The 20,468-nt window shown below is 37.5% G+C and overlaps 1 protein-coding gene across 12 annotated transcripts in view; it reads left to right on the top strand.

Moving 5' to 3' along the window:
• OBSCN (obscurin, cytoskeletal calmodulin and titin-interacting RhoGEF) overlaps positions 1 to 20,468 on the top strand; it is a 207,689-nt gene that overhangs the window by 49,284 nt on the left and 137,937 nt on the right. For 10 of the 12 annotated variants that reach the window (XM_066266225.1, XM_066266233.1, XM_066266207.1 and 7 more), the window contains one exon: positions 14,843 to 15,118. The exons of the other annotated variants lie outside the window; for them this stretch is intronic. In XM_066266225.1, coding sequence (XP_066122322.1) covers positions 14,843 to 15,118 — 276 coding nt within the window. The remainder of the gene's footprint in view (positions 1 to 14,842; positions 15,119 to 20,468) is intronic. 12 annotated transcript variants of the gene reach the window in all.

Genomic DNA, 20,468 nt, shown 5'->3' with positions numbered 1-20,468 from the left:
CTGGCACTAACTTAGCCTTATGTGTAGATAATGATGACAGCCAGACACACCCGGGGGCTGTTTCCACTAGACCTTGTCTTTTTCAAACCTTCTGTTCTCTACCGCCCAATTCATACCCGTGGCTGGACCAGGGGAGGCAGGATGAGCAGGATGAGCAGGATGGGCAGGGTGTGAACAGAAGGAAGAGGTGTTCCTGGACACCCTGAGAGGTGCCCCACAAAGTTTGCCTCAGCCAGCGTTCCCAACACCTGTTTAAGTGCTCCTCGGTGACTGGGACTCTGGCTCTCCCTTTCACTTGAAATGCGTAGTAGACTGTGTGTCTCTTACTGTATTATGTGAATATCCTCCTCTCGATGTCCTGGTAGCTCACAGATGCCCACATGCAGCAGCACATGCAGTCCACTCTAGGGAGACATGTTTGCGTCATGTTAAACCAGGGTCAGGGGAAGTTCCTACCACCCAGTTGTACTGGGTCTCTGTCAAGACTAAAGAGTGGGTTAGCAAATTTTATTTATTTAGGACAGTGTTCCTTGCAGGTGGGTGCAGAGGTTACTGTATACTCACATGTTACAAAATCTACATCCATGTTGTCTTGCAACATCTGTACAAAGTGAACAAAGACCAGAGGATTGGCAAGAGTGTGTCAGGGACCTGAACCTGTGGGGTCTGGAATTCTCTTTATCAAATGTGTTTTGGTTTCCTTTCATCTCCCGTTTCCTTTTGTCCCCTGTGTCGGAATCCCCTCAGAATCTCATGTGTAGATCTAGACTTGGAAAGGGGTAAGGAGCTTCTCCCACACCGAGTGCTTTGTTGAAGACCAGTTATTATAGTGCTAGCCCCTGACTGTTAGTATTTATTTCATAGTATTGCCTAATGACTCATGTGTGTTTCCCCTTCTAGCTGGTTCCTGGAGATGTTTGTGAACTAACTTTATTTCATTTTGTTAAGAGAGATTAACCTGAAATTGAAGTGGGCTGTGGTCCCCACTGACTTCTGGGTGCCTCTGCAGTACAGTTTGGTGTTGTATCTGTATATAATAGTTTGTGGATGTGTATAGAAACAAAAAGAACCCACTAGGCATTTTTTAAATGTAACTTTTGGTGAATATGACAAATCATTTTATAGTAGTAGATATGAAAAGATTTGACAAATGGGCTGAATTCTGGAAGACTACATGAAAAGTGATGTGAGGTCTCGACAACTCAGCTAGTCCTATAAGCTTTGAACTAAATGGAACCATAATAAAAAATCTTCTCTTAGAGGAGCATGAGACCCCAGTGGCTCCACTGGAAAATGACATGAAATATTCTATAATGAGATGATTGCATGTCCATGGGGATTATTCTAGAGACAAAAATGGAGGAAGTGTCTCCGGTCCATGGTGCTAGCATAGCGCCTATCACCAACACTGGGTAGGGAGAGTTAACATGACAGGCCATTCTCTTGTGGATATCAAGGTCAAAATGTGAAATTCAGTGTTATCAAAATTAATTCATCAATGTATCAAGAGGATAATACACTATACAAGAGTTATAGTCCAGGGATGCCAGGCTCTGTGAACACGAGAGACATCAGCAAATCAATTTAATGCGTGGTATGAACAGACGGAAAGGAAAGATGATCACCTCATGAAGGCAGAGACGAGTTTTGATAAAACATAACATCACAAGTCCAGAAGACACATTTATTATAGTCAACACCCCTCCATGCCATCAAATCTTAGCCAATTACAAATGAAGCGGTTCTTCCTTGACTAATGATACTGAGGAAAAACCAGCTCATCACACACAGTGAAAGCTTGAAAGCTTTGCCTGTGAGAGAGGGAACCAGGCAAGGAAGCTAACACTCACCACCATTATCAGCAGGAAAGCAGGGAAAAAAAGTAAGAGAGATAAAAAGAGCAAAAAACCAAAAGTGAAAATCAGAGATAATAGGACTTACCCAAAAGATAAATTATTAGACTTGGGAAGAGTGATGAGAAATATCACTGTGTACAAAATCCATATGACAGAGCAAAAAGAGGGCAAACAGTAATAACCCCCAACAGAAAAGATCCTCCACTTGGTGAGTCATCAAATCCATGGAGGAGATGGACACGGGAGGTACGGCTTGGTCCCCCAGTGGCCAGCAGGTGGCGCACAGAGAACAGGTGGAAGGTGGAGGCCCAGGAACTGTGCTACCCTGGGTTCAAATGCTCCCTGCACAATCCAGGGAAGACTGCGTCATCTGGGGGGCGGGAGGTGTGCACATCTCTGGGCCTGAGTGCCTCTCCTAGGGGGGGTGTGTGCTCGGGAGAAATCCTTCAGTACATCCTCACCAGGAAACTACACGTGGGCCATGGCACTCCTGCCGATGAATGTGCTCCTTGTATTGAGAAGGCGCTAGGGCTTCTGCAGGTCACACAGTGGGTGTAGAGATCGAAGTTCCCAGTCTTTTATTATTATTATTATTTTTTATTGAATTTAATGCAGTGACATTGATAAATCACGGTACATATGTTGAGAGAAAACATCTCCAGATTATTTTCACATTTGATTATGCTGCATACCCCTCACCCAAAGTCAAATTGTCTTCCGTCACCTTCTATCTAGTTTTCTTTGTGCCCCTCCCCTCCCCCACCCCCTCTCTCTCCTTTCTCGCTTCATCCTCCCACACACCGCCCCCCCCCGTTACCATCACATTCTTGTCCGTGTCTCTGAGTCTCATTTATTATTATTATTATTAAATGTAATGCAGTGACATTGATAAATCAGGTTACATATGTTGAGAGAAAACATCTCCAGGTTATTTTGACATTTGATTATGCTGCATACCCCTCACCCAAAGTCAAACTGTCTTCTGCCACCTTCTCTCTGGTTTTCTTTGTGTCCCCCCCCCTGTTACCATCACATTCTTCTCTGTGTCTCTGAGTGTCATTTTTATGTTCCATCTATGTATGGATTCATATAGTTCTTAGTTTTTTTCTGATTTACTTATTTCATTCCGTATAATGTTATCAAGGTCCATCCATGTTATTGTAAATGATCCAATGTCATCATTTTGTATGGCTGACTAGTATTCCATAGTATATATGTACCAAAGCTTTTTAATCCACTCATCCTCTGATGGACACTTGGGCTGTTTCCAGATCTTCACTATTGTGAATAATGCTGCCACAAACATGGGGGTGCATTTCTCCTTTTGGAGCAAATTCTATGGTGTTCTTGGGGTATATTCCTAAAAGTGGGATGGCTGGGTCAATTTTTTGAGGAATCTCCATACTGTTTTCCACAGAGGCTGCACCAGTCTGCATTCCCACCAGCAGTGCAGGAGGGTTCCCTTTTCTCCACCTCCTTGTCAGCACTTTTTCTATGTTGTTTTGTTGATGAGTGCCACTGTGACTCCTGTGAGGTGATATCTCATTGTGGTTTTAATTTGCATTTCTCTAATGATTAATGATGAGCATTTTTTCATATGCTTATTGGCCATCTGTATGTCCTCTTTGGAGAAGTGTCCATTCATTTCTTTTGCCCATTTTTTGATTGGATTTTTTGTCGTTCTGGTGTTGAGATTTACAAGTTCTTTATAAATTTTGGTTATTAACTCCTTATCAGACGTACTGTCAAATATGTTCTCCCATTGTGTAGTTTGTCTTTTTATTCTGTTCTTATTGTCTTTAGCTGTGCAAAAGCTTTTTATTTTGATATAATCTCATTTGTTTATCTTGTCTTTTATTTAACTTGCCCATGGAGATAAGTCAGCAAATATATTGCTGTGAGAGATGTCAGAGAGCTTACTGCCTATGTTTTCTTCTAAGATGCTTATAGTTTTACGGCTTACATTTAAGTATTTTATCCATTTTGAGTTTATTTTTGTGAATGGTGTAAGTTGGTGGTCTAGTTTCATTTTTTTGCAGGAAGCTGTCCAATTTTCCCAACACCATTTGTTGAAGAGGCTGTCTTTACTCCATTGTATTTCCTTACCTCCTTTGTCAAATATCAGTTGTCCATAGAGCTGTGGGTTTATTTCTGGGTTTTCTGTTCTGTTCTGTTGATCTATATATGCCTGTTCTTATGCCAGTACCACGCTGTTTTTAGTACAATGGCCTTGTAGTATAGCTTGATATCAGGAAGTATGATACCTCCCCCTTTATTCTTCTTTTTAAAGATTGCTGAGGCTATTCGTGTTCTCTTTGGTTCCATATAAATTTTTGGAATATGTGATCTGTATCTTTAAAGTATGTCATTGGTATTTTAATTGGTACTGCATTGAATTTATAAGTTGCTTTGGGTAATATAGACATTTTAATGATGTTTATTCTTCCTAACCATGAGCACGGTATATGCTTCCATTTGTTTGTATCTTCCTTGATTTCTTTTATCAATGTTTTATAATTTTCCGAGTACAAGTCTTTAGTCTCCTTGGTTAAATGTTCTCTTAGGTACTTTATTTTTTTGGTTGTAATAGTGAAGGGGATTGTTTCCTTAATTTCTCTTTCTGACTGTTCATTGTTAGTGTAAAAAATTGCCTCTGACTTTTGAGTATTAATTTTATATCCTGCCCTGGCCGGTTGGCTCAGTGGTAGAGCGTCGGCCTGGCGTGCAGAAGTCCCGGGTTTGATTCCCGGCCAGGGCACACAGGAGAAGTGCCCATCTGCTTCTCCACTCCTCCTCCTCTTCTTCCTCTCTGTCTCTCTCTTCCCCTCCCACAGCAAGGCTCCATTGGAGCAAGGATGGCCTGGGCGCTGGGGATGGCTCCTTGGCCTCTGCCCCAGGTGCTAGAGTGGCTCTGGTCGCAACAGCGATGCCCTGGAGGGGCAGAGCATCGCACCCTGGTGGGCAGAGCGTCGCCCCCTGGTGGGCGTGCCGGGTGGATCCTGGTCGGGCGCATGCGGGAGTCTGTCTGACTGTCTCTCCCCGTTTCCAGCTTCAGAAAAAAAAATTTATATCCTGCCACTTTGCTGAATTCATTTATCAGGTCCAGTAGTTTTTTGACTGAGACTTTAGGGTTTTCTATATACAATATTATATCATCTGCAAATAATGATAGCTTTACTTGTTCTTTCCCAACCTGAATGCCTTTTATTTCTTCTTCTTGTCTGATTGCTGTGGCTAGGACTTCCAGGACTATGTTGAATAATAGTGGTGAAAAGGGGCACTCTTGCATTGTTCCTGATCTTAAGAGGATTTCTTTTAATTTTTGCCCATTGAGTATGATGTTGGCTGTGGGTTTGTCATAGATGGCCTTTATCATGTTATTGTATGTTTTCTGTATTCCCACTTTGTTGAGAATTTTGATATGAATGGGTGCTGGATTTTATCAAATGCTTTTTTCTGCATCTATTGAAATTATCATGTGGTTTTTCTTCTTCGTTTTGTTTATGTAATAAATTACATTGATTGATTTGCGAATATTGTACCAGCCTTGCCTCCCAAGAATAAATCCCACTTGATCATGGTGTACGATTTTTTCCATATATTGTTGGATCTGGTTTGCTAATATTTTGTTGAGGATTTTAGCATCTATATTCATCAGGGATATTGGCGTATAATTTTCTTTCTTTGTGTTGTCTTTGCCTGGTTTTGGAATCAGAATTGTGCTCGCCTCATAAAAGGGGCTTGGAGGTCTTCCTTCCTCTTGAGTTTTTTGAAATAGCTTGAGAAGGATAGGAGTTAGTTCTTCTTTGAATATTTGGTAGAATTCAATTGTGAAGCTATTTGGCCCAGGACTTTTGTTTGTTGGGAGTTTTTTGATAACTGTTTTGATCTCATTTGGTGTAATCGGTCTGTTTAGGTTTTCTGATTCTTCCAGATTGATTTTTGGAAGATTGTATGTTTCAAGGAATTTGTCCATTTCATCTAGGTTGTCTAGTTTTTTGGCATACAGTTCTTCATACTATTTTCTTACAATATTTTGTATTTCTGTTGTGTCAGTTGTTATTTCTCCCCTCTCATTTCTAATTTTATTTATTTGAGTCCTCTCTCTCTTTTTCTTGGTGAGTCTAGTTAAACGTTCATAAATCTTGTTTACCTTTTCAAAGAACCAGCTCCTAGTTTCATGGAACCTCTGTATTGTTTCTTTAGCCTCTATGTCATTTATTTTCACTCTGATATTTATTATTTTCTTCCTTCTACTACCTCTGGGCTTTACTTGCTGTTCTTTTTCTAATTCTTTTAGATGCAGGGTTAAGTTGTTTATTTGAGCTTTTTCTAGCTTCTTAAGGTATGCCTGTAGTGCTATGAACTTTTCTCTCAGTACTGCTTTTACTGTGTCCCATAAATTTTGAGTTGTTGTATGCTCATTATCATTTCTTTCTAGGAATTTTTTAATTTATTCTTTGATCTCATTGTTAATCCATTCGTTATTTAACAACTTTTATTTAGTTTCATTCTGTCTGAGAATTTTTGAGTTTTTGTGTTTTGGTTGATTTCTTGTTTCATGCCATTGTGATCAGAGAAAGTGCTCGATATGATTTTAATCTTCTTAAATTTGTTGAGACCGCTTTTGTGCAGTAACATATGGACTATCCTAGAGAATGTATAATACTATGAGCACTTGAAAAGAATGTATAATCTGCTGCTTTAGAGTGAAAGGTTCTGAAGATATCTATTAAATCAAGTTGATCTATTGTGTCCTTTAAGTCTGCTGTTTCTTTGTTAATTTTCTTTCTTGAGGATCTATCTAGTGATTAATGGGATATTGAAATCCTCTACTATTATAGTATCATTGTTGATATTGCCCTTTATATCCATCAAAGTCTGCTTTATATATTTATGTGCTTCTATATTAGATGCATAGATATTTATAATGGTTATATCTTCCTGTTGGATTGCTCCCTTTATCGTTATGTAGTGACCTTCTTTATCTCTTACTATAGTCCTTGTTTTAATGTCCATTTTGTCTGATATAAGTATTGCTACCCCAACTTTTTTTTTCCATTTGCATTTGCATGAAATGTTTTTTTCCATCCTTTTACCTTTAATCTGTGTGCATCTTTTGTTTTAAGATGTGTCTCTTGTAGACAGCATATGTATGGGTCCTGTTTTCTTTTTTTTTTATAAATAAATTTTTATTAATTTTAATGTGGTGACATCAATAAATCAGGGTAAATATATTCAAAGAAAACATGTCCAGGTTATCTTGTCATTCAATTATGTTACATACCCATCACACAAAGTCAGATTGTTCTCCGTCATCTTCTATCTAGTTTTTTTTTGTGCTCCTCCCCCTACTCTACCCCTCTCCCTCCTTCCCTCCCCCCCCCCCGTAACCACCACAGTCTTGTCCATGTCTCTTAGTCTCGTTTTTATGTCCCACCAGTGTATGGAATCATGAAGTTTTTGTTTTTTTCTGATTTACTTATTTCACTTCGTATAATGTTATCAAGATATCTCCATTTTGTTGTAAATGATCTGATGTCATCATTTCTTATGGCTGAGTAGTATTCCATAGTGTATATGTGCCACATCTTCTTTATCCAGTCATCTACTGATGGGCTTTTTGGTTGTTTCCATGTCCTGGCCACTGTGAACAATGCTGCAATAAACATGGGGCTGCATGTGTCTTTACATATCAATGTTTCTGAGTTTTTGGGGTATATACTCAGTAGAGGGATTGCTGGGTCATAAGGTAGTTCTATTTTCAGTTTTTTGAGGAACCACCATACTTTCTTCCATAATGGTTGTACTACTTTACATTCCCACCAACAGTGTATGAGGGTTCCTTTTTCTCCACAGCCTCTCCAACATTTGCTATTACCTGTCTTGCTAATAATAGCTAATCGAACAGGTGTGGGGTGGTATCTCATTGCAGTTTTGATTTGCATTTCTCTAATAACTAAAGGAGATGAGCATCTTTTCATATATCTGTTGGCCATTTGTATTTCTTCCCGGGAGAAGTGTCTGTTCATGTCCTCTTCCCATTTTTTATTGGATTGTTTGTTGTTGAGTTTTATGAGTTCTTTGTATATTTTGGATATTAGGCACTTATCTGAGCTGTTGTTTGAAACTATCATTTCCCATTTAGTTGACTGTCTGTTTTTTTTGTTGTCAGTTTCTCTTGCTGAGCAAAACCTTTTTAGTCTGAGGTAGTCCCATTCATTTATCTTTGCCTTCACTTCTCTTGCCTTTGGAGTCAAATTCATAAAATGCTCTTTAAAACCCAGGTCCATGAGTTTAGTATCTATGTCTTCTTCTATGTACTTTACTGTTTCAGGTCTTTGATCCATTTTGAATTAATTTTAGTACACGGGGACAGGCTGTAGTTGAGTTTCATTCTTTTGCATGTGGCTTTCCAGTTTTCCCAGCACCATTTGTTGAAGAGGCTTTCTTTCCTCCATTGTGTGTTGTTGGCCCCTTTATTGAAAATTATTTGACCATATATATGTTGTTTTATTTCTGGACTTTCTATTCTGTTCCATTGGTCTGAGTGTCTATTTTTCTGCCAATACCATGCTGTTTTGATTGTCGTGGCCCTATAATATAGTTTGAAGTCAGCTATTGTAATGCTTCCAGCTTCATTCTTTTTCCTTAGGATTGCTTTGGCTATTTGGGGTTTTTTATAGTTTCATATAAATCTGATGATTTTTTGTTCCATTTCTTTAAAAATGTCATCGGAATTTTGATGGGAATTGCATTAAATTTATAAACTGCTTTGGGTAATATGGCCATTTTTATTATATTTATTCTTCCTATCCAAGAACAAGGAATATTTTTCTATCACAATTGTATCTTTTTTGATTTCCCTTAACGATGCTTTGTAGTTTTCATTATATAGGTCCTTTACATTCTTTGTAATGTTTATTCCTAGGTATTTTATTTTTTTGTTCCAATTGTGAAGGGGATTATTTTTTTAAGTTTGTTTTCTAATATTTCATTGTTGGCATATAGAAAGGCTATGGACTTTTGTATATTAATTTTGTATCCTGCGACCTTACTGTATTGGTTTATTGTTTCTAGTAATCTTTTCTTGGAGTCTTTAGGGTTTTCGATGTGTAGAATCATATCATCTGCAAAAAGTGATACCTTTACTTCTTCTTTTTTGATATGGATGCCTTTTATTTCTTTGTCTTGTCTGATAGCTCTGGACAGAACTTCTAGGAGCACATTAAATAAGAGTGGAGAGAGTGGACAACCCTGTTTTGTTCCTGATTTAAAGGGGAAAGTCCTCAGTTTTATGCCATTTAATATGATATTGGCTGATGGTTTATCATATATGGCCTTTATCATGTTGAGATACTTTCCTCCTATACCCATTTTGTTGAGTGTCTTAAACATAAAATTGTGTTGTATTTTATCAAAGGCCTTTTCTGCATCTATTGATAAGATCATGTGGTTTTTGTTCTTTTGTTGATATAGTGTATTACGTTAACCGTTTTACGTATGTTGAACCATCCTTGAGATTCTGGGATGAATCTCACTTGATCATGATGTATTATTTTTTTAATATGCTATTGTATTCGATTTTCTAGTATTTTGTTTAGTATTTTAGCATCTGTATTCATTAGATGGTTTGTAGTTTTTTTTTTCTGTGTCGTCCTTGCCAAGTTTCGATATGAGGGTTATGTTGACCTCATAAAATGTGTTTGGAAGTATTGCTTCTTTAATTTTTTGGAAGACTTTGCGTAGAATAGGAACCAAGTCTTCTTTGAATGTTTGATAGAATTCACTAGTATAACCATCTGGGCCTGGACTTTTATTTTGGGGGAGGTTTTTAATAGTTTTTCTATTTCCTCCCTGCTAATTGGTCTGTTTTGGTTTTCTGCTTCTTCATGACTCAGTCTAGGAAGGTTGTATTGTTCTAGGAATTTATCCATTTCTTCTAGATTGTTGAATTTGGTGGCATGTAGTTTTTTGTACTATTCTACACTAATTCTTTGTATATCTAAGATGTCTGTGGTGATTTCTACCTTTCATTTTGGATTTTGTTTATATGAGTTCTTTCTCTTTTTTCCTTGGTGAGTCTTGCCAAGGGTTTGTGAATTTTGTTGATCTTTTCAAAGAACCAGCTCCTTGTTTTATTAATTTTTTCTATAGTTTTTCTATTCTCCATTTCATTTATTTCTGCTCTAATTTTTATTATTTTCTTTCTTCGGCTGGTTTCAGGTTGTCTTTGTTCTTTTTCTAGTTCCTTGAGGTGTGAAGTTAAGTGGTTTACTTGGGCTCTCTCTTGTTTGTTCATATAGGCCTGAAGTGATATGAACTTCCCTCTTATTACTGCTTTTGCTGCATCCCAGAAATTCTGATATGTCATACTGTCATTTTCATTTGTCTGTATATATCTTGATCTCTGCGCTTATTTCTTCTTTGACCCATTCATTTTTTAAAAATATGTTTAGTTTCCACATTTTGCAGGGTTTTTTCCCCTGTGTTTTGCAGTTGAATTCTAGTTTCAAAGCTTTATGATCAGAAAATATGCTTGGTACAATTTTGATTTTTCTAAATTTGCTGATGTTATTTTTGTGGCCCAACATATGGTCACTTCTTGAGAATGTTCCATGTACACTAGAGAAAAATGTATACTCTTTTGCTTTGGGATGAAGTGTCCTGTAGGTGTCTATCATATCCAGGTGCTCTAGTGTTTTGTTTAAGGCCAATATATCTTTATTGATTTTCTGTTTGGATGAATGATCTAGAGCCATCAGTGGTGTATTGAGGTCTCTAAGTATGATTGTATTTTTGTCAGTTTTTGTTTTTAGGTCAATAAGTAGCCGTATTATACATTTTGGTGCTTCTTGGTTTGGTGCATATATATTAAGAATTGTTAGGTCTTCTTGATTCAGTGCTTCCTTAATCATTATGAAATGACCATTTTTGTCTCTGAGTACTTTTGCTGTCTTGTAGTCAGCATTATTAGGTATGAGTATTGCTACACCTGCCTTTTTTTGGATGTTATTTGCTTGGAGTATGGTTTTCCAGCCTTTCACTTTGAATTTGTTTTTATGCTTGTTTCTTAGATGTGTTTCTTGTAGGCAGCATACAGTTGAATTTTCTTTTTTAATCCATTCTGCTACTCTGTGTCTTTTTACTGGTGAGTTTAGTCCATTTACATTTAGTGTAATTATTGACACTTGTGAGTTCCCTATTGCCATTTTATAAATTCCTTTCTGTTTTGTATCTTGTTTGATTCTTCTCTTTTGTTTTTCTATCATTTGTTTTTGTTTGTTTGTATTCCATACATCTTTCCTCTGTTGCTACCTTTTTTAAGTCATGTGCTTCTGTGGTGGTTTTTTCAAGGGTGGTAACCATTAAGTAATGAAAAGGGTACCTACCATATTCATTGTAGTACCCTATCTTATGGGTGTTTCTGCACTCCATCATCCTTTGCTACTGTTAATCTCCGTCCTCTCCCCTTTTCTTTTGTTTTTGCTGTCACAGTTTAAATTTGGTTTTATTGTGTTCTTCTTGGAGCTTTTACTTGCGGTTTTCTTTTGTTTTGTTCTTTGTATCTGGTTGGAAAACTTTCTTTAGTATTTCCTGGAGTGGGGGTTTTCTGATGATAAATTCCCTCATCTTTTCTGTATTTGTGAATGTTCTTATTTCTCTTTCATATTTGAAGGATAGCTTTGATGGGTATAGTATTCTTGGCTGAAAGTTCCTGTCTTTCAGGACTTTAAATATTGGGGTCCACTCTCTTCTAGCTTGTTGAGTTTCTGCTGAGAAATCTGATGATAATTTAATAGGCCTTTCTTTATATGTTGTATTCTTCTTCTCCCTGGTTACCTTGATAAGTTTTTTTCTTTGTCGTTGGTTTGTGCCAATTTCATAATGATGTGCCTTGGAGTACGTTTGTTTTGGTTTAGAAAACTCGATGTTCTGTTTGCTTCTTGAATTTGAGGCTTTAGTTCTTTCCACAGGCTTGGGAAGTTCTCGTCTATTATTTGTTTGAATATATTCTCCATTCCATTTTCTCTCTCTTCTCTCTCTGATATACCTATTATTCTTATGTTATTCTTTTTGATAGAGTCAGACAATTCCTGTAGGGCTTTCTCATTTTTTAAAAAAAAATTTTGAGTCTCTCTCTTTTTCTCTTTGTTGTGCCTCAAGTTGCTTGTCTTCTATGTCACTAATCCTACCTTCTTTCTGGCCTGTTCTATTATCTAAGCTTCTTACCTCGTTTTTTAGTTCATGAATTGAGTTTTTCATGTTTGATTTGTGTTTATAGTTTCAATTTCCTTGGTAATATATTCTTTGTGTTCATTGAGTTGTTTTCTGAGTCCCTAAATTGCCTTTCTGTGTTTTTTTTGTATATTTCTGAGTATTTTTAGGATTTCTATTTTAAATTCTATCATTTAGCTCCAAGGTTTCCAATATATTAAATTTTTTCTCCATAAATTTTTCCACATCTATCTGTGCTACTTCTCTATCTTTTGTATTCATGATATTTGATTTCTTTTTTCTTAATGACATCTGAGGGTGGTCTTGTTGATAGCACTTCATTTTCAGTGTGTGGGACTCCCAGACATTCCAAGGATCGATTTTTCTGTCTCTGGTTGATGAACTTGTTGAAATTTTGTGGATATTTGTCAGTCGCTCTCCTCACGGCGCCATTTCTCTTGGGTCCTGTTTTCTTATCCATGCAGCTACACTATGTCTTTTGATTGGATCATGTAATCCATTCACATTTAAGGTTATTATTGATTTGTAGTTGTTTATTGCTATTTTATTCTTTAAAGCTGTATTCATTTTTTACTATATTTTTTTCCCACTTTGATCTGTTTACAACAGGCCCCTTAACATTTCCTGCAGCATTGGTTTGGTTGTAATGAATTCCTTCATTTTTTTTTTTTTTTAATCTGGGAAGCTTTTTATTTCTCCTTCAATTTTAAACAATAGCCTTGCTGGATAAAATTGTCTTGGTTGTAGGTTCTTGTTCTGCATTACTTCAAATATTTCTTGCCATTTCCTTCCAGCCTCAAGTGTTTCTTTTGAGAAGTTGGATGTCATCCTTATGGGGGCTCCTTTGTAGGTGATAGCTTTTTTTCCTCTTGCAGCTTTTAATATTTTCTCTTTATCACTTAGCTTTGGTATTTTAATTATGATGTGTCTTGGTGTAGGTTTCTTTGGGTTTCTCTTTAATGGAGTTCTCTGTGCTTCTTGAACTTGTGAGAGTTACTTCTGCTTTAATTTAGGGAAGTTTTCAGCTATTTTTTTTTTTCAGCTATGATTTGATTGAACAAAGTCTCTATCTTTTGTTCTTTCTCTTCTTCAAGAACCCCTATGATGCTGATGTTTTTTCTCTTCATGTTGTTACAGAGCTAAGAATTTCCTCAGACTTTTTGAGTCTCTTTTTTCTTCTCTGCTTTCTTGCCTTCATTCAAGTTGTCCTCCAGCACGCTGATTTGATCCTCAGCTCTATCCATTCTGTTTTTAATTCATTCTATTGTGGTCTTCATTTCTGATATTGTATTTGTCATCTCCAACTGATTCTTTTTTAATATTTTAATATCCTTTTTTATACTTGCTATTTATTTAGGTGTTTGTAATGACCATCCATTGTTGTTCTAAGGTCCCTAAGCATCCTTACAATCATTATTTTGAACTCTGCATCTGGAAGTTTGGTTATTTCCATATCACTCAGTTCATCTCCTGATTGTTTCTCTTGTGGTTTCATTTGGATTGCACTTCTTTGTCTTTTCATTATGTCTGTGTGTTTGGGTGTTTTGTTTGTAGAGCTGGTTGAGTCTAGGCGTGGTGTTGTCTACCTCCAGTTTTCAACTGTGTTATTTTTAGGTCTTCTTGAGTTTTGGCATCAGCTATTTGTAATCCACTTTTGGATTTGGGCTGCTTTGAAATCTTGATTTGTTTGTTTTCTTAACAGGTGATAGTCTTGTTTACTGATCTCAGCAGGAGGCTTCCTTGAAACTGTATCCAGGAATGCTGTGGGTGTAACCTGAGACTCTGAAGGCCTCTTTTACCAGTTAATCTCTCTGGGGCAGGGTGGTTTCTCAGCTTCAGTAGGGGGAGGTGTATCTCAGATCTCCATGGAGACCTGAGTTACTGCCCCTCCTCCCCACTTCTTGTTTTCAGCTCTGTCTTGTTGCACTGATTGGAACTGGAGAGATGTCTGGAGATCTGTGATCTGGAAGCAATTTAGTCTTTTGTTTTGTGGAAGGATCAGTCCCTCCCCCAGCTATGGCCGCCTCCAGAACTGGATGAGTCAGCTTTTTAGGTTGTTTCCTGCATTTCTCTGCCCCTCACCATCTGTTCCTCTCTCTCCCCTTTTTTCTTGGAAGACAAGCTGGTCCTTTCAACACATCTTGCTCCCTTGTGGCCAGGCAAGTGGCTGTGAGCAGTATTTTCTCTCTTTTCCCTGGAGTGAGAGCCCCTCTGGGCTCTCAGCCTCACCCCCCCCCATTCCTGTTAGCAGGGGAGATTCAGGCGCTCCTACCAGGTTTGTTGTAGCTTCTTTTTTGCTCTTTGGTTTTTAAAAAAATTTTATTTATTCATTTTAGAGAGGAGAGATAGAGAGGAGAGAGAGACAGAGAGAGAGAAAGGGGGAGGAGCTTGAAGCATCAACTCCCATATGTGCCTTAACCAGGCAAGCCCAGGGTTTCGAACTGGTGACCTCAGCATTTCCAGGTCGACGCTTTATCCACTGCGCCACCACAAGTCAGGTGCTCCTTGGTTTTTGAGAGCTGTTCTTGTAGTCCAGAGTTGGTTTTTCACGCTGATTGTTCCTAATTTGATTTGTATTCCAGTTTGGTGATGAGAGCTGGGATTCTGTGCATCTGCTTACTCCCCTGCCATCTTCAGGTTCCTAAGTTCCCAGTCTTCCTGTCTCCTTATTTATTCGTTCTTTCCACAGTCCTGTTCTGCTGACTTAGATGAAGTCTTTCATCCTCTATGTCTCTTTCTGTTTTCAGAGCCCGTGGCAATGTTTGCCAAGAAGCAGCCAACACACAATCAGGTGCAGGCTGTGGTGGGGACCAATGCCATGCTGAGTTGCGAGGTGGCCAAGGCGCAGACACAGGTGATGTGGTATAAGGATGACAAGAAGCTGAGTGGGAGCTCGAAAGTGCACATGGAGGCCACAGGATGCAGCCGGCAGCTGGTGCTGCAGCAGGCGGGGACAGCAGACAGCGGGGAGTACAGCTGTGAGGCTGGTGGCCAGAGGGTCACCTTCCACCTGGACATCACAGGTCAGTTCTTTGGAGTACTGACTTATTCTTGTTTTGTGATGATCAGTCAGTTACATTACAGACCATAAACCCTGATGCTCTCATTAGACTTCATAGATATTTGTGGACAAGTGAAACACAATGGACTGAGTGTACAGAAGGGAGGGTCTTCCTGTTCCCCTTTAGTCCTGCTTCAAACAGTTGTGTATCATTGTGCATTATGAGTGCCTTTTCAGAACCCTTGTCATATTTCTGGTGGCCAGGACTGTGGCTCTGCTGGGTGCTTGAATTCTAGGCATCTCAAGTGTGGATTTTGTGACTGCATTTTCTTTCTTTTTTAAATTTAATTTTTAAATTAATTTTAATTTATTGAGTTAACATGGATTAAAGTGTCTCACTCAGTATAACACCTCCCTACCATGTTCCTTCCTTATACCCTTTTTGCCCTCCACCCCCTAACTCTCCCTCCCCTTTCCCTTTGGGATTAGCTGTCCTGTTGTATCTATGTGTTATTTATATATAATATCACTAATCTCTTCACCTTCTCTGATCTTGTCCTTTCATCCTCCTTCCCTTTAACAGCTGTCCCTCTGCTCCCTGTGACCCAGCCTCTGCCTCTATTTCATTCTTCAGTTCACCATGTTCATTATATTTCATATATAAGTGAGATCAAATGTTTTCCTTTCTCTGCCTGGCTTATTTCACTTAGCATAGTAATTTTCACGTCCACCCATACCATCGCAAAAAATAAAAGATTTCCTTCTTTTTCACAGCTGCATAGTATTCCATTGTGTATATGTACCATAGCTTTCTAATCCACTTGTACACTGATGGACACTTGGGCTGTGTCCAGATCTTGGCTATTGTAAACAATGCTGCAGTAAACATGGGGGTGCATATCTTCTTTTGAATCAGTGTTTTGTTGTTCTTAGGATGTATTCGTAAAAGTGGGATAGCTGGGTCAAAAGGCAGTTCCATTTTTAATTTTTTGAGGAAACACCTTACTATTTCCCACATTGGCTGCACAGGTCTGCATTTCCACCAGCAGTGCAGGAGGGTTCCCTTTTCTCCACATCCTCACCAGTACTTATCATGTGTTGTTTTGTTAATGAGTGCCATTCTGACTGGTGTGAGGTGATATCTCATTGTGGTTTTAATTTGCATTTCTCTAATGATAAGTGATGTTGAACATTTTTTCATCTGTCTATTGGCCATGTGTATGTCCTCTTTGGACAAGTGTCTATTTATTTCTTTTGCCCATTTTTTGATTGGATTTTCTTCCTGGTGTTGAGTTTTACAAGTTCTTTATAAATTTTAGTTATTAACCTTTTATCAGACCTATTATTGAATATGTTCTCCCATTGTGTGGTTTGTCTTTTCATTCTGTTCATATTGTCTTTAGCTGTACAAAAGCTTTTTAGTTTGATATAGTCCCATTTGTTTATCCTGTTTTTTATTTCACTTGCCATGGAGATAAATTAGTAAATATATTGCTGTGAGAGATGTCGGTGAGCTTGCTGCCTATGTTATCTTCTAAGATGCTTATGGTTTCACAACTTACATTTGAATCTTTTATACATTTTGAGTTTATTTTTGTAAATGATGTAAGTTGGTGGTCTAGTTTCATTTTTTTGCAGGTAGCTGTCCAATTTTCCCAACAGCATTTATTTAAGATATTGTTTTTACTTCATTGTATACTCTTACTTCCTTTGTTAAATATCAATTATTCATAAAGGTGTAGTTTTATTTCTGGTTTCTCTGTTCTGTTCCGTTGATCTGTATGCCTGTTCTTATGCCAGTACAAAGCTGTTTTGGGTACAATGGCCTTGTAGAATAACTTGATATCAGGAAGTGTGATACCTCCCACTTTATTCTTCTTTTTCAATATTGCCGATGCTATTCATGTTCTTTTTTGGTTCCATATAAATTTTTGGAATATTTGTTCTATATCTTTAAAGTATGTCATTGGCATTTTAATTGGTATTGCATTGAATTTATAAATTGCTTTGGGTAATATAGACATTTTAATGATGTTTATTCTTTCTAACCACAAACATGGTATATGCTTCCACTTGTTTGTATCTTCCTTGATTTTTTTTATTAATGTTTTATTATTTTTTGAGTACAAGTCTTAACCTTCTTGGTTAAGTTTACTCCTAGGTACTTTATTATTATTATTTTTGCAATAGTGAAGGGGGTTGTTTCCTTAATTTCTTTTTCTGACAGTTCATTGTTGGTGTATAAAAATGCCTCTGATTTCTGTGTATTAATTTTATACCCTGTCACTTTGTTGAATTTATCAGGTCAAGTAGTTTTTTGACTGAGACTTTAGGGTTTTCTAAATACAGTATCATATCATCTACAAATAATGATAGTTTTACTTCTATTCCAATTTGGATACTTTTTATTTCTTCTTCTTTTTATTTTTATTTCTTCTTCTTGTCTGATTGCTGTGGCTAGGACTTCCAGTACTATGTTGAATAAGAGTGGTGAAAGGGGGCACCCCTGTCTTGTTCCTGATCTTAAGGGATGCTTTTAATTTTTGCTCATTGATTAAGATCTTGGCAGAAGGTTTGCCATAGATGGCTTTTACCGTGTTGAGGTATGTTTTCTGTATTCCCACTTTACTGAGAGTTTTGATCATAAATGGGTATAGATTTTTATCAAATACTTTTTCTGCATCTATTGAAATTATCATGTGGTTTGTCTCCTTCGTTTTGTTTATGTGGTTAATCACATTGATTGATATACAAATATTGTACCATCCTTGCCTCCCCAGAATGAATCTCACTTGATCATGATGTATGATTTTTGTAATATATTGTTGGATCCGGTTTGCTAATATTTTGTTGAGGATTTTAGCATCTAAATTCATCAGGGATATTGGCCTATAATTTTCTTTCTTTGTGTTGTCTTTGCCTGGTTTTGGAATAAGAATTATGCTTGCCTCATAAAAGGAGCTTGGAAGTCTTCCTTCCTCTTGAATTTTTTGAAATAGCTTGAAAAGGATAGGAGTTAGTTCCTCTTTGAATATTTGGTAGAATTCACTTGTGAAGCCATCAGGCCCAGGACTTTTCTTTTTGGAGAGTTTTTTTTTTTTTAATAAATTTTTATTAATGTTAATGGGATGACATTAATAATTCAGGGTACATATATTCAAAGAAAACATGTCTAGGTTATCTTCTCATTAAATTATGTTGCATACCCCTCGCCCAGAGTCAGATTGTCCTCTGTCACCCTCTATCTGGTTTTCTCTGTGCCCCTCCCCCTTCCCCTAAATCTCTCCCTCCATCCCTCCTGCATCCTCCCTTTCCCCACCCCTGGTAACCACCACACTCTTGTCCATGTCTCTTAGTCTCGTTTTTATGTTTTGGGGAGTTTTTTGATAACGGTTTCAATCTCATTTCTTTTTTTTTTTTTATATATATAAATAAATTTTTATTTTAATAGGGTGACATCAATAAATCAGGGTACATACATTCAAAGAAAACATTTCCAGGTTATCTTGTCATTTAGTTATGTTGCATACCCATCACCCGAAGAGAGATCGTCCTCCACCACCCTCCATCCAGTTCTCTCTGTACCCCTTCCCCTCCCTCTCCCCCTCTCCCTCCTTCCCTCCCCCCACCCCCCATAGCCACCACACTCCTGTTCATGCCTCTTAGTCTCGCTTTTATGTCCCACCAATGTATGGGATCCTGCAGTTCCTGGTTTTTTTTTGATTCGCTTATTTCACCCCGCACAATGCTATCAATCTCATTTCTTGTAATTGGTCTGTTTATGTTTTCTGATTCTTCCAGATTAATTTTTGGAAGATTATATGTTTCAAAGAATTTGTCCATTTCATCTAGGTTGTCTAGTTTTTTGGCGTACAGTTCTTCATAGTATTTTCTTACAATATTTTGTATTTCTGTTGTGTCAGTTGTTATCTCTCCACTCTCATTTCTTTTTTTTTTTTTTTAATAAATTTTTATTAATGGTAATGGGATGACATTACTAAATCAGGGTACATATATTCAAAGAAAACATGTCTAGGTTATTTTGTCATCAAATTATGTTGCAAACCCCTTGCCCAAAGTCAGATTGTCCTCCGTCACCCTCTATCTAGTTCTCTGTGCCCCTCCCCCTCCCCCTAACTCTCTCCCTCCCTCCCTCCCTCCCATGTCCTCCCTCCCCCCCCACCCTTGGTAACCACCACACTCTTGTCCATGTCTCTTAGTCTCATTTTTATGTTCCACCAATGTATGGAATCATGTAGTTCTTGTTTTTTTCTGATTTACTTATTTCACTCCTTATAATGTTATCAAGATCCCACCATTTTGCTGTAAATGATCTGATGTCATCATTTCTTTTGGCTGAGTAGTATTCCATAGTGTATATGTGCCACATCTTCTTTATCCAGTCTTCTATTGAAGGGCTTTTTGGTTGTTTCCATGTCTTGGCCACTGTGAACAGTGCTGCAATGAACATGGGGCTACATGTGTCTTCACGTATCAATGTTTCTGAGGTTTTGGGGTATATACCCAGTAGAGGGATTGCTGGGTCATAAGGTAGTTCTATTTGCAGTTTTTTGAGGAACCACCATACTTTCCTCCATAATGGTTGTACTACTTTACAGTCCCACCAACAGTGAATGTCCACTCTCATTTCTAATTTGATTTATTTGAGTCCTCTCTCTTTTTTTCTTGGTGAGTCTGGTTAAACAGGATCATTGATCCTGTTTACCTTTTCAAAGAACCAGCTCCTGGTTTCATTGATCCTCTGTATTATTTCTTTAGCCTCTATGTCATTTATTTGCACTCTGATCTTTATTATTTTTTTCCTTCTACTAGATCTGGACTTTACTTGCTGTTTTTTTTCTAGTTCTTTTAGATGTAGGGTCAAGTTGTTTATTTGAGTATTTTCTAGCTTCTTGAGGGATGCCTGTAATGCTATGAACTTTCCCTGTAAAGCTAAGAACTGCTTTTGCTGTGTCCCATAAATTTTGTGTTGATGTATCCTCATTATCATTCATTTCTAGGAATTTTTTTAATTTCTTCTTTGATCTCATTGTTTACCCATTCTTTATTTAATAACATGCTATTTAGTTTCCAAGTGTTTGAGTATTTTTCAGTTTTTCTGTTGTGGTTGATTTTTAGTTTCATACCATTGAGATCCGAGAAAGTGCTCGATATGATTTCAATCTTCTTAAATTTGTTGAGACCGCTTTTGTGCCCTAACATGTGGTCTATTCTAGAGAATGTGCAATGAGCACTTGAAAAGAATGTATATTCTGCTGTTTTATGGTGAAAGCTTCTGAAGATATCTATTCAATCGAGTTGATCTAGTATGTCCTTTAAGTCTGCTTTTTCTTTGTTAATTCTCTTTTTTG

The sequence above is a fragment of the Saccopteryx bilineata genome, chromosome 1 (assembly GCF_036850765.1).
Source record: "Saccopteryx bilineata isolate mSacBil1 chromosome 1, mSacBil1_pri_phased_curated, whole genome shotgun sequence".
Lineage (NCBI taxonomy): Eukaryota > Metazoa > Chordata > Mammalia > Chiroptera > Emballonuridae > Saccopteryx > Saccopteryx bilineata.
Note: the sequence above shows the minus strand (reverse complement) of the source record. Positions and strands in the feature narration are given on the sequence as shown.